This window comes from Ursus arctos, unplaced genomic scaffold (genome assembly GCF_023065955.2).
Source record: "Ursus arctos isolate Adak ecotype North America unplaced genomic scaffold, UrsArc2.0 scaffold_14, whole genome shotgun sequence".
In the NCBI taxonomy this organism is placed as follows: domain Eukaryota; kingdom Metazoa; phylum Chordata; class Mammalia; order Carnivora; family Ursidae; genus Ursus; species Ursus arctos.
The window spans coordinates 8,306,696-8,319,719 of NW_026622808.1; the positions used below are offsets into that span (position 1 = coordinate 8,306,696).

Sequence of the window (13,024 nt, forward strand, 5' to 3'; positions counted from 1 at the left end):
CTCAGAGAGCACAGAAGGGGTACCCACCCCCCCGCACCCACCCTCCCGTTCTCTGGCAGGTGCCTGGCGTGCGACGAGGGGGGTCGCCGCACGTCCAGGGCCCGAGGGAGCTCGGCATGCCGGGAGCACCTCTTCCCGGAGCATTGCGAAGCCCAGGCCACGGTCCCGACGCGCGCCCACGGCAGCCACGAGCCGCGGCAAGGCTCACCTGTGTAATGCCCACCTTGCAGAGTGCCGTGGTGGTTGCAGACGGCGTACAGGTCGTACAGGAAGTCCAGCGGGTAGCCGGGGGGCAGGCCGGCCGGCTGCTTCCAGGGCGGCCAGGGGCCCGTGGCAGGTGGGGGGCCGGCGCTTCTCTGGGCCACGTGGGGGGCCATGTTGAGGCCGGAGAGCGGGAACTTCACCAGCGTGGACAGCTTGTGCCGCCGCTCGCCCAGCTGGCAGAACCTCTTCAGGTGGATGATGAGGATGTCGGGCAGGGTCCACAGGCTCAGCTTCACCATGCCCCGCTGCAGGGCCTCGCAGTGCGGACACTTCCACGCGTCGTCCTGAGCCAGCTGGAAAGGCATCCCCCGGGACGTGAGCGCCCCCCGCCGGCCATGCCCCGCCGCACCGTGGCCGACCCACCCGTCCCAGCCCGGGCGGGGACCCTGCGGGGCACCTGCTCCTCCTTGGTGTAGAACTGAAAACACTCGTCCAAGGTACAGCTGTGCTGCTGGTGAGCCTGCTGCTGCCGCCACACGCTGTCCGCGTCCTGGACCCGCTCCCGCTGGAGGCCCCCGAACAGGCTGCGAGGAGAGGCGACAACGGCGTCAACGTCTCACCTGTCTCCCTGCGCAGCACGCCTGTGTCGCCCGGGAAGGCGTCCGGCAGGGGACGCAGAGCTGCCCCCACCGGCTCCCAGAGGGACACGGGCTCGGCCGTTCTGCCTTGGCGCCCTCCTCCAGCGCAGGGCCTGGGACTTTGCAGGGAGATTAACACACCCTTGCTGGCCTGACCGGTGTCCCTTCTCAAAGTAGGGTCACGTGCACCCGGGGTGATGGGCACAGCCACGCCGAGTGACTGAGAGCCGTGGACTTGAACCAGACCGCCTGGGCTCGGATCCCGGCTCTGGCACGCACGAGCTGTGTGACACTGAGCAATCGTGTAACCTCTCTGTGCCTCGGTTTCCACATCTGGAAACTGTGGATCATGGTAGTGCCGACCTCGCGGGGCGTGCAGAGGAAATACGCGGCATCTATGTGAAGCGCTCAGAGCCGCGAGCAGGTGAGCGTCACAGAAGGCCTTTCTGTTACCGCCACGGCTCCTCACACGGCCCAGCACGGCCATTATCATGGTCACTATCGTTTACATCATCTCTCTCGGAGGCAGGGACCGCATGCCATCAAGGAGGCGTGCACGCTGCCTTCAGGCGTGTCGGGGGGACCCGGGCACGGGAAGATTTATTTGTGCGGGCAGGCCCATGTCTCCTCGGCGTCTCCTCCGCGGGAGCCCCGCTCTGTTGAACTCACCGCTCCTTGGCACAGCTGTCCCACTCCACGGCCAGTTTGACGTGGGGGGGGCCTCCCGGCCTCCGGGGGTGCAGAGCCCTGAGGACAGAGAACACGGAACCCATCAGAAAGCGCGGGGCCTCCTTCCCACAGCTCCGCCTCCGAGCCCAGGACCGGTGTCCCAAACTGAGTGTAAACTGAGGCCGGGAGGGCAGACGCGTGACTGGAAGGCCCGTGGCCTGGGGGTGGCCTGCCTTTAGTGTGGTCCACTTTCCGGGGCTTCTCAAACTATCTATGGCGAAAGACCCCTTTGTTGATCTGTTTCTAAACCATTACAGACGGATCCTTTGGTAAAATACAGTAAAAACGTAATGGGGGGGACAAAATAAAAGTTCAATTAAAAAATGATTATAGATAATGCAGAATTATTATACACTCATCGTATTTTCAATCACTCTGTCCTATCGCCTTAACATGCCTAAGTACTTCCTCTCAAGTTGTCATGGGCCGGGGACAAGCAGCGGACAGGTGGGCATCAGTCTGTGGAATTCACTTTGAAGCCAGAGTGCCGTGAGGGGAGCCCCTCTCAGAGCCCCCCAAACCCCTGCGCTCCCTTTTCCCATCAGACCCAAGCAGGGCGGGTCAACATTTCCCCAGTCTCCCTAACTCTGTAAAGCAGCTGCCAAGCAACGGGGTTGCTTAGGACCTTCGGGCTTTCGCCCCACCCTGCTGGCTCCTGGTTTTTACAAAGGGAGGGGTCCTTCCTTACTGTGAGGCTGACACCCATCCGGATTCTGACACCCGTTCCCATGCGGGCTTTCTTGTCAACACCACCAAGCAATCCACTCGATTCCAGCATCATCTACTGGTGTCAGCATCGGATCCCACAGGTGAAGGGCTCCGTCCTACAGGACCGCCCCCGCCCACTTTAGACACCAGCTGCAAGTCCGGGTTGTCATCTGGGCGTTCTGACCACCTGGCTGCAGATGGGAGGCTCCAGGGCCCCCTCCTTGGGTTTGGTGAACTTGCTAGCGCGGCTCATAGAACTCAGAGAAACACTGCACTTGCTGGACCGCCAGCTTATTGTGAAAGGGTGGATGGAACTCAGAACGGCCGGATGGGAGAGAGGCAGAGGGCGACGCGTGTGGGAAGGCTGAAGAGCTTCCGTGCCCTCTCTGTGCCCACCACCGGCCCTCCCAGCACCTCTGTGTGCCCACCCACCTGGAACGCTCCCCAAACCTGCCCTTCTGGGTTTTTATGGAGGTCTCATCACATAGACATGATTGATTCATCACTGGCCACTGGGAAGTGAATTCGATCTCCAGCCCTCTCCCTCCCCTGAGGTCTTCGGGTGGGAAGGAGAGTTCCAACCTTTAATCACAGGTTGGTTCCCCTGGCAACCTGGCCCCATCCTTAGGTTCTTTCCAAAAATGACCTCATTAATGTAAACTTGGGTGTGGTTGAAAGGGGCTTGTTAGGAAGACTAAGACGCCTTTATCACTTATCACTAAAAGCATTCCAAGGGTCTTACGAGCTCTGTGCCACAAGACCAAAGACATATTTCTTTTTATAAATCATAACATCACACCTACGTTACGGGTTCACTCAGCTGTGGCTGGCCCAGCCAGAAAATCAGAGATGTTGATGGACAGCTTTGTGTCTGTGGGAAAATGACCAAAAGACCTAGAGAGCCCCTCTCGGGACTCTGCTGCCGGCGTGCACTGCTCGGCAGGGCCATGCGAGGTGGAAAGCCGTGGGGGTGGGGGGGCCACACTGGCGTGACCCCTCAATCACAGACACAGTGTTCTCCAGCTGGAGCCAAAGACTCCATGGCAGAATTCTCCCCTACCCCAGATGGGACATTCGGGTTGAATTTGACAGCATCTCACTGAATGAATTGGGGTTTCTCCGTCAGACTGAAATGGGTTCCAATTCAGGCTGGGCCATTAGCTACACAAGGACGAGCAAGTTACTAGGGGAGCCCGGGTGGCTCAGTGGGTTAAATGCCTGTCTTTGGTTTCAGGGTCCTGGGATCAAGTTCCACATCAGGCTCCCTGCTCTCCCTGCGGGGTGTCTGCTTCTCCCTCTCCCTCGGCCCCGTCCCCTTGCTTGTGCTCTTTCTAATAAATAAATAAAATCTTAAAAAAAAAAAAAAAGTGCAAGCAAGTTCACTCGCCTCTGGGAACCTCAGTGTCCCCTCATCTTCGAGGTGGTCACCACGGCCCCTCTCTAGACGTGAGGGTTGAAAGCACAGCATGTGTCGACGGATCCAACACACCGGGAGGCAAGCGACCGGGAGTAGACAGGATGGTCATCAACGTACGGGTACAGAACCCGCGAGGACCCCAGTCAAATACGACGACACCTGTTCCCTTACCGCATCTGGAACGTCCCCCCTTACCTGTCCACTGCCCAGTGACAGAGCGGATGGCTGTCCTGTGGGGATAAGTAGGTGCAGGCCAGAGAAAGCCCCACAACCCGGACGGAGAACAGAGATCCCGGATTCTGATGAGACACCAAACAGAGGCAGTGGGTCAGCAAGGCGTCGACTGCACTGAGACTCTCAAGGGCAAAGAAGTCACTCAAAGACTCTCATCCGTTTTGTTGGTAGTCTATTTTGAGTGTTCCCTTAAAAATTAGTATTCAGAACCTGCAGATATAAAGGTCTTTTTTGTTAAAGAAGATGCACATGGGTGGCTCAGTCAGTGAAGCGTCTGACTCTGGATTTCGGCTCAGGTCGTGATCTCAGGGTCGTGAGATCGAGCCCCGCGTCCGGCTCCGCGTTGGGCATGGAGCCTGCTTGAAATTCTTCTTCCCTCAGCCCATCCCTCCCCCCAAAAGAAGATACACGCTGTACCTTGTAACGCAGCAATTTAACACTGTTTAACATATTACATTTTCCGGAACAACGCAGTGTTTTTAAATAACACATGTTTAATTGGAGTCGATGCTGCCAGTCGATGGAAAAATCACTCAATTAATTAACAATCAATAGATAACTTACCTGACTTTAAGATGACCACCATCATCACCAGATCGCTAAAACAAGGCGAGTTTCTAAAAGCACGCTAGCGTCTATGTTACATACCAAATGCTTAAGAAGTATTTGCACGCTTCAAAATAAGCCACATAAGGAAATCCTACCTATGTGTTTATTCTAAGATGCATGTCTTTTTCATATTCTAACATTTCTGAAGTTGGAGGGAGCCTTAAGCGGCGTTATTCCCAACAGTCAAAACGTGGGAACAACCTGAGTGTCCCTCAACGGTTGAGTGGATGAACACGATGGGGTCTACACACACGATGGAATATTATGCAGCCTTAAAAAGGAAATTCTGACATGTGTCCCAGCATGCATGGACCTCAGAAATACTGTGCACCAGACCCAGCAGGTCAAACACTGCATGACCCTGCTTCATGATACCTACAGCAGGCAGATTCATAGGGACAGAAAGTGGGATGGGGGTGACCAGAGGCTAAGGGCTGGGGGCTGGGGGGTTGTTAAACGGGCAGAGAGTCTTTGTAGGGATGCTGAAAATCTGGGGTAAGGATTATGGTGATGGTTTTACAATGTCGTAACTATGACTAACGTACACTTACGAATGGCTAAAATCAGTGTTATGGATATGTCACCACCATGAAAAATAATCAATGGCGTCTTCAAGTAAAGTAAATACGGTCCTTTAAAAAAAAAAAAAGGATTTATTTGAGAGAGAGAGAGTGTGCGCGTGTGTGGCGGGGAGGGGAGGAGGGGGACAGAGAAAGAATCTCAAACAGACTCGGTGCTGAGCACAGAGCCCACGTGGGGCTCGATCTCATGACCCTGAGATCACGGACCTGAGCCAAAACCAAGAGTCGGACGCTTAACCCACTGCGCCATCCTGGTGCCCCGCAAATACGGTTCTTAAAATGGTCACTGAGGACCTTAGCTTCGATTAGAAAATCGACGACGCTTCCTTCCAAACTCTGACAGTGATAAAAGGTAGACACGTGTCTACTTACAAAGCACTGAGGAACTACAGGTTGAATTCAGACAGGGGAAGAGAGCGAAGGCACTGGAATTCCAGGAAAGAGCCATAGCGTGTGGGCACGACCCAACACATCGTCAGACAGCCTCGACCCGCTCCTCCGAGTGCGGGGAGCAAGGACACACCGGTAAGGTGAATGGGAACCCAGCTGTAGGGAGCCTTGAGCTGTGAGGTCCAGGGTCCATGCCCGGTTGGACCATAACCACAGTGTGGTTGACCTACAGCTTCAACAAAGATAGAAGCAATGGCAGGATGCAAGCTGCCCCCAGAGGCTTGGATCCAGGGGTGGCCACGGAAGGGCGTACTTCCTAAGGAGACCGTTTCTTAAATCTGGGGGTGGCGAGGTGGGGTGGGGGGGCTCTTGCTGTTTGGACAGCAACAGAATCAACACAATCAAGGCACCAATACTGCATGGAGGAAGTCTATCCCGCTGTGCAGAAAGCAAGTCTACAAAGTGACCCCAGAAATGTCTCGGCAGTGATAAGTCTCCACTTTTCAGGATTCCAACAAATTCAGTCTGCCCAGCAAACTGGTCATTTTTGGAAGACGTTCTCCTGTCTTCCATGCTTAGCTGGGAAAATTCATTTTAGAGCCTTCACTGAACTTTTCATCTCTTCGGCTCCAGGTTGAGCATTCCGAATGTATTCAAAGTATGACCATACCGAGCCAGGATTTTAAATGGCACTAAAACATTATGAGTTAAATGGGTGGGCGATCCTAGGAACCCCGCAACTGTTTAGAACACCTTCCTCCTACAGAAAATCAGACGCACCCACACACTGACCCATGAGTCCGCAGAAAAGCATCCGTACTCCGAGGGAGGGTGCCTCTATCAGAATTCTGCTGGTCCCACTGACTGCCTGACGGGTTTCTGCAAACCCATTGACCAGAGGGGCGCAGAGGCAGACGTCCATGTGTGATTAGGTGGGGAATAGGGACGGCTGGGTTCAACGCTCACATAAAAGGGGTTTCATCCACTTGCAAGGATCAGGGGCACAAGGTTTTGTGGAAGCCTGGGGCTATTATTACAAGATCCTCTGACCTATTTCGAGAGAAGTTTCAGGCTCTAATTCGGGCACCATGGCAAAAAAAATCCTGGAGAGATATAGGTTGGTACGAATGTAGAGAAGGTCTTTGACAAAATGTCATTTCATGTACCTTCTGAATCAAATGTGTGGTCTTGGGGCGCCTGGGTGGCACAGAGGTTAAGCACCTGGCTTCGGCTCAGGGCGTGATCCCGGCGTTATGGGATCGAGCCCCACATCAGGCTCCTCCGCTATGAGCCTGCTTCTTCCTCTCCCACTCCCCCTGCTTGTGTTCCCTCTCTCGCTGGCTGTCTCTATCTCTGTCAAATAAATAAATAAAATCTTAAAAAAAAAAAATTTGAAAGATCAATAAATTAAAATAAACTGCTAAAAAAAAAAAAAAAGTGTGGTCTTCCCCGAGCAGAAAGGAGCAGGAATTATGAAGAAACCACCTCTGAGAAGTTCTTACATAGGGAAGCAAAATTCTGAGGCTCCTGACCTGCCCCCCCAAATGTCAACACCTTCTGAACCATGGGAAGGGTTTCTGATACTCTAGGGGCCAAAAGGAAGGGTTTCAGCACGTGTTGCGTTTCTCTGATAACTACCAACCTGAGAATAAATAAAGGAGCAAGGCAAAAAGGTGTTTTGCCTTGAGGTTTTAATTTCGGTGTTTTCTTCTTTAAACTGGACAAAATTATTTTAATATCTAGATGTTCATGTTTGGACTTAAAACATCCATTTTCATTTTCCGCAAAAGTTAGACCTCAAGTCCCCTGAAATTTCGGATGCAAACGTGTAAGTTACAATTTGTTGTAATACACTACACTCCAGGGAGAACCATAGAGAAGCCACAAATATAGAAAACCGAGAAAAACGGTGTCAATCCTATTCCAGTGGTGTCTTTAAAGATTTAACGGGACGAGGACTCTGTCCGTGGAAGGTGTTTCGTAATGGTGCAAAGAGTCGCACAGCACAGGCTACAGGATGGTTACTGCTTTGCATAAGAGCAACGCGGTTTTAGGCGGCAGTGTGAACGCTCGCATTAACAGCAAACGCCCGTCTCTGCCGAGCTCCTCCTAGACCCCGACCCCCATCTCCAGCCCCCACAACACATGACACACACCGACCTGGATGGGGGCCTCGCTCTTCATGACACAGCGGACCTTACTGAGAATGCACTCCCTCAGCTGGGCCCAGGAAACGGCTCTGTCTTCCCGCAGCAGGAAAGGTGGCCCGAACCTGCACGATTCAAGGGCATCAGGTTAGCTCAGCGAAGGAACATGAGACACTACTCGACAGTCAGGAGCGTCGGCCCCGCTCACAAGCACCTGTCCCCTGGGCCTGAGCTGAGCGCCAGGCCCCGCTCGAGAGGGCCCGTCGGAGGACCTCGCTGCAGACGGACACACGGTCGTATGCACAGACGCCCAGAAATGCCAAGCCCGAGAGAGATGTGGCGGTGGAAGCAGACGGCTCAGCCGGTCGGCCCGCTGGGAGACTCTCCCCCTTGCAACAGGGCAAGAGAACACTGGAGCCAGGGGAGAGCAGGCGGGGGTTAACCCGGAGCAAAGCCGCTCTTGCGGACGCACCGGTGGTTTTGTGCATCAGGACTATTCTCGGGAGAATGTTTTCCATGACCCGAGCTGAGGAACGCCCCGAGGTGCACCTGCAGCGCCTGGATCGCCAGACGTGGCTGCGGCCACAGTCCCGGCTCAGCCATGGGTACCGCGGGACAAACAGCAACCAGCGTGTCCCGTGGCCGCGCCACGCAAGGTGGTATGAAGGGCCGAAGGGATGGGAATGTGACACTGTTGAATTAACTTTGCTGAAAGCCAGCACGAACCCGAGTGGTGCGTCTGGAACGGCAAAGGGACTGTGCCGTCCACGGTCGGTTTATTCACCTTGTCCTCTACTGTTAGGCACTCAGGTCGCCTCCGATGTTTTAATTTGAACGGTGCCTGCTTATGGCAGGAGCTCTATGAATTTTGTGAAGTTGTGAATTAACGTTCATCTCCGTGCCTCATTTTACGAAGGTACCTGTCTGTCTCACTAATTTCCGAGCTGGGTTTTAGACGATGGGTTAAAACCCTCCACCTGTCACGTGATGTAAATGTTTCCTCGTTTGTGCTTAAAACATTAAATGCCTCTAAAATGTTAGCTTTTTCCTTGACAGCCTCCTGCGGACCTTAGGTCTTAAAACAGTCCTCCGCCCAAAAGACGTCAATATTTCCCTACATTATCTTCAAGTTATTTTACGGTTCCCTTTTAGTCAACCTAGAATTTAAACATGGGAATCTACGGTGGAAGTAAAACAGTTGATTATATTAAAAAAAAAATCAATTCGTCCCCCCCTTATATACCACATAATTTATTCATGCTTTAATAATATGAAACGTGCCATTTTTATCATATAATACCTAAATATGCTTCAGCCTATTCTGTTCCATTATTTAAGTGTATATTCTGGGGCGCCTGAGTGGCTCAGTCGTTAAGCGTCTGCCTTCGGCTCAGGGCGTGATCCCAGCGTTATGGGATCGAGCCCCACATCGGGCTCCTCCGCTGGGAGCCTGCTTCTTCCTCTCCCACTCCCCCTGCTTGTGTTCCCTCTCTCGCTGGCTGTCTCTGTCAAATTAATAAATAAAATCTTAAAAAAAAAAAAAGTGTATATTCTTCCAGCTATATTACAATTTTTTTTTGGCTTCAAAAATTGTTCTTACTTATATAGCCTGTATCGTAATTTTTAATAATTAAAACTTTATTCTGGTTTAACAAAGGAACCCCTCTCCCTTCCTCCTCCTTTCTCCTTCCGCCAGTATTTTCTGACTGTCCTTATGAGTCTATTGTTCCAGATGAATTTCGCAAACATTTTATCAGTACAGACAGCTCTGATCGGAGTTCTAGCTTTCAAGCGTTTTATTTGGGCTACTTACGAAAACGATCTGGTTTGGTCTATTTGTTACGTAACCACACCTGGACCCTTTCACTACTTCCGATCACTTCCCAGCTCCTGGCGCTCTGGACCGGCCACGATATAATCTGCAGACAGTGGTCATTTTATCCCCTCTTTCCTTATGGCCATTTTTTCCCCCTCGTCCTACTGCACTTGCAGGCCTCACAACGCCGTATAAAATGATAAGGGTGAGAGCCGTAATAATTGTTCCTGAAATTAACAGGAAAGTCTCTGATGCTTAATTGTTAAGGGCGACGTCTGCCATCGTTCAAGGTGATTACTGCTGATCCTCTTAATCAGAAAGTACCCTATTCCTCGTTGATTAACCTTGAGAACCGATGTTTGATTTTTACCAACTTAGAATTGTTCTAGATGGAATCCCAAGCACGTGTCTACACAGCCCAGACATCACATAAGAAGAAGATGAGGTTATACATACCTGCTGGCCTGCTGCCCTGACCCCACCAAGTTACAGAAGAGGACTAGCACCTTGTTCTCGCTATGGACGGGCAGGGATGACCGCGGACCCTCACGGGCTGCCAAGCGTGGCGAGACCGACAGACCAGATGGATGAGCTAAAGAGAGAGAATTATGTTCGTGGTCTTAAAAGACTTCGCTGGGGTGCAACTCTGGCTTCTCCAGCCCCTGTTCTCTTTGAGTGTCTATCAACCACCACTGGGAGACACTAGAGCGCTTTGAAGAAAGAGATATTAGGTACGTGGCACCTGTGCCCTCTGGTACCTGGTACACCAAGATCCCATACGTGGTGGTGAATCTGCCATCGTGTTCAGCCAGTAATATTAAAACATGGGCAGGAAAGTTCATTGACACTTCCCAAAGTCGATCCGAAAAACACCCCAAAATGACTTTCGTTGCTTTTATGCCTGGATCAGAGAGCCACGAGTTGGCTGTGGCTTTCTCAGCCCACGAAAGAAGGAGAGAGAAGGTGAGAACCTTTACCCTTGAGGATGTGGAAGAATTAGACTCTCCTCATTTTCCAATCGTTCTGACAATCAGACTTCTAAAGCACAGATGTGTCACCTTTGATTGAACTTGAAATGAGGGTCTTTTCATTGCACTGTAACATCATCAGGGCCAGTCAAGGCCCCGCTCCAGATTCCAGGCCCAGGGGCTCCCTGTTGACGCAGAGCAATGACAGATATCTGGTTCCCACAGCCTGCCATGGAGGCTGGCTGAGGACATGGACCGGGACACAGGATCAACTTGGGCTATGTGGCAACACGGGCAGAGGGTCCTCCAGATATGGGCCTTCTTGACCGGCTAAGTGGGCCAGAATATAAATTGAACTGCGGTCAAAGGCTGTCAGATGCGGATGTTCTCGGCCAGTCCTAAGTTCAGGAAGTGGGGCTGTTAACAAAAGTCATTTAATAACCCCTTCGGCCATCTACTGCTTTAATTTGTAAACGTTTGATTTCAAGTATAGACCTTGAACCACAAGAGTCCTGAAGGCAAAATCCTGAATAGTGATGCTCATTCTCAAACGGTAGTCTCAGGACCAGTGGCAGCAGCAGCCCCCTGGGAACCTGTTACACCGACTTATTATGTTTTAATCACCAACCACCTATACAGCAAACATCAGAGAAAAGAAACCCGACAGGCCCAAGTACTACTGTACCCGAGAGCATCTCCTGGCCAGGTGGTGGAGGCGCGTGGAAGGCATACACGTTATCCCCCTCGGAGATGGTATTCAGGTCCTCTTCATCAAAGAACGACCGCTGGAATCCAGTGGGACACAGTTCAACCAAGATCACCTGGAACAAGGAGGATCATTTTCCCATCTTGATTTCTCAAAGGGAACTTAAGCAAGAAATCTAAAAATGGGGGCGCCTGGGTGGCGCAGTCGTTAAGCGTCTGCCTTCGGCTCAGGGCGTGATCCCGGCGTTCTGGGATCGAGCCCCGCATCAGGCTCCTCTGCTAGGAGCCTGCCTCTTCCTCTCCTGCTCCCCCTGCTTGTGTTCCCTCTCTCGCTGGCTGTCTCTGTCAAATAAATAAATAAAATCTTAAAAAAAAGAAAAAAAGAAATCTAAAAGTGACTGATATAATCTTTTACCCTTTCCTCCCTTCTAAGAGAGAAACACGACTTATTCATAATAAAACAGAGGAGGCATAACAATTAGATTGACCACAGACTATCGCAATGGCAACAACAGAAGCTCAAACTGCTGAGGGAAGGGATGGGGGAAGACAACGGAGGGGGGGAGGGGCGGGATCTCAAGTTTATACCCAGCTAAACTACCAGGCAAGCACTAAGAATAAAATACAGCTCTCTTCAGATTAAAAGTTAAAAGTGTTTACCATGAACAGGTCTCTACTGGAAGAACTTCTAAATAGTCTTGCCAACTTTTTTCACAACGTGGCGTATGCAGAACATATTTTTACGGAACACAGAGGTAAGGAGAAGAAGTTGCTCTCATAGCAGAGAAGAGGGGTGACCACCTTAAGGGTCCTGTCACCTCGAGGGCGGAAGGCATCAACATCTCAACACACCTAACCCATTCAGGGCACACTGGCTAGAAAATTCTTTGAAAAGATATGTTTCAGGGTTAGAATAAACAAGCTGAATCCAGAAAAAAAAAACTTGAGTTGTAAGAAGAAATGATGAGCCAAAGAAAATGGTAAATATTGATTAACGTAAACACATACTGACTGTATAAGTCCCTAATAATAACTAATACTAGTACTACAACCAGGGAGAAAGGGGAGGAGGGATTAAAATACTGGACAGTAACATCCATCCACAATAATAATAAAAAAGGTGGAAGGGAGATTAAAGCACACCAAGATCCTTGCATTGCTTGGGGAAATTAACACACGACTTTGCTAATTCTGCATGTTGACATTTTAAGGATAACCACTAAATAAGCACAGAAATAGACTATACGGGTCCTAAACCAGAAGGAATGGAGTAAAAATGGCTCTTTTCTAGAAAAGAACCAGGAAAGGAGAGGGAAAGGAGACAAAGAAAAAGCAGGATAAACAGAAAGCAATTTAAAATAAATCCAAGTATGTTCATGATGGTAGACACTGTAAGAGGCATACCCCTGCCAGTTAAAATATCAAAACAGATTTTAAGTTCCAATCAGAATGCCCACACGTGCACTTAGGAATCCCTAAGTGACTCCCACCTCCCTGAACAAACACGTCACACCTCGCAAATTCCTGACGATTCTTTGACTCTCGTAATTATTCAAACTCTATGTCGCACCCCCCTTTCGGTATTCAAAACTGCCCTTTCTTCCCCAAGACTCTCACCCACTGTCCTGTTCTCTCTCTCTCAGTATATCCCCGAAGAGTGCTTTGAGTTCACCAAGCAAGATACACACCTTTTCCCCCCCACTTGAATCCTCGTAAACACGGTGATAAGATCAGAGGCACTGACTGGGTGGGGGCCGGAAGGAGCCCACAGAGCGAGGAATCGTGGTGGTTACATGGATAGATGTACAGGGAAAAATTCAACAAACCATAACCTCAAGGCACGTGCCCCTTATTTTACACGTGTTACTCAGCAGGAAG

The 13,024-nt window shown here is 51.0% G+C and overlaps 1 protein-coding gene across 1 annotated transcript in view; it reads right to left on the minus strand.

The window, feature by feature from the left end:
- USP43 (ubiquitin specific peptidase 43) overlaps positions 1–13,024 on the minus strand; it is a 48,643-nt gene that overhangs the window by 13,686 nt on the left and 21,933 nt on the right. The window contains exons 6-12 of the mRNA XM_026520985.4: positions 11,127–11,262; positions 9,930–10,065; positions 7,671–7,782; positions 3,892–3,995; positions 1,512–1,589; positions 662–788; positions 209–557 (exon numbers count right to left, since the gene is read on the minus strand). Coding sequence (XP_026376770.2) covers positions 209–557; positions 662–788; positions 1,512–1,589; positions 3,892–3,995; positions 7,671–7,782; positions 9,930–10,065; positions 11,127–11,262 — 1,042 coding nt within the window. The remainder of the gene's footprint in view (positions 1–208; positions 558–661; positions 789–1,511; positions 1,590–3,891; positions 3,996–7,670; positions 7,783–9,929; positions 10,066–11,126; positions 11,263–13,024) is intronic.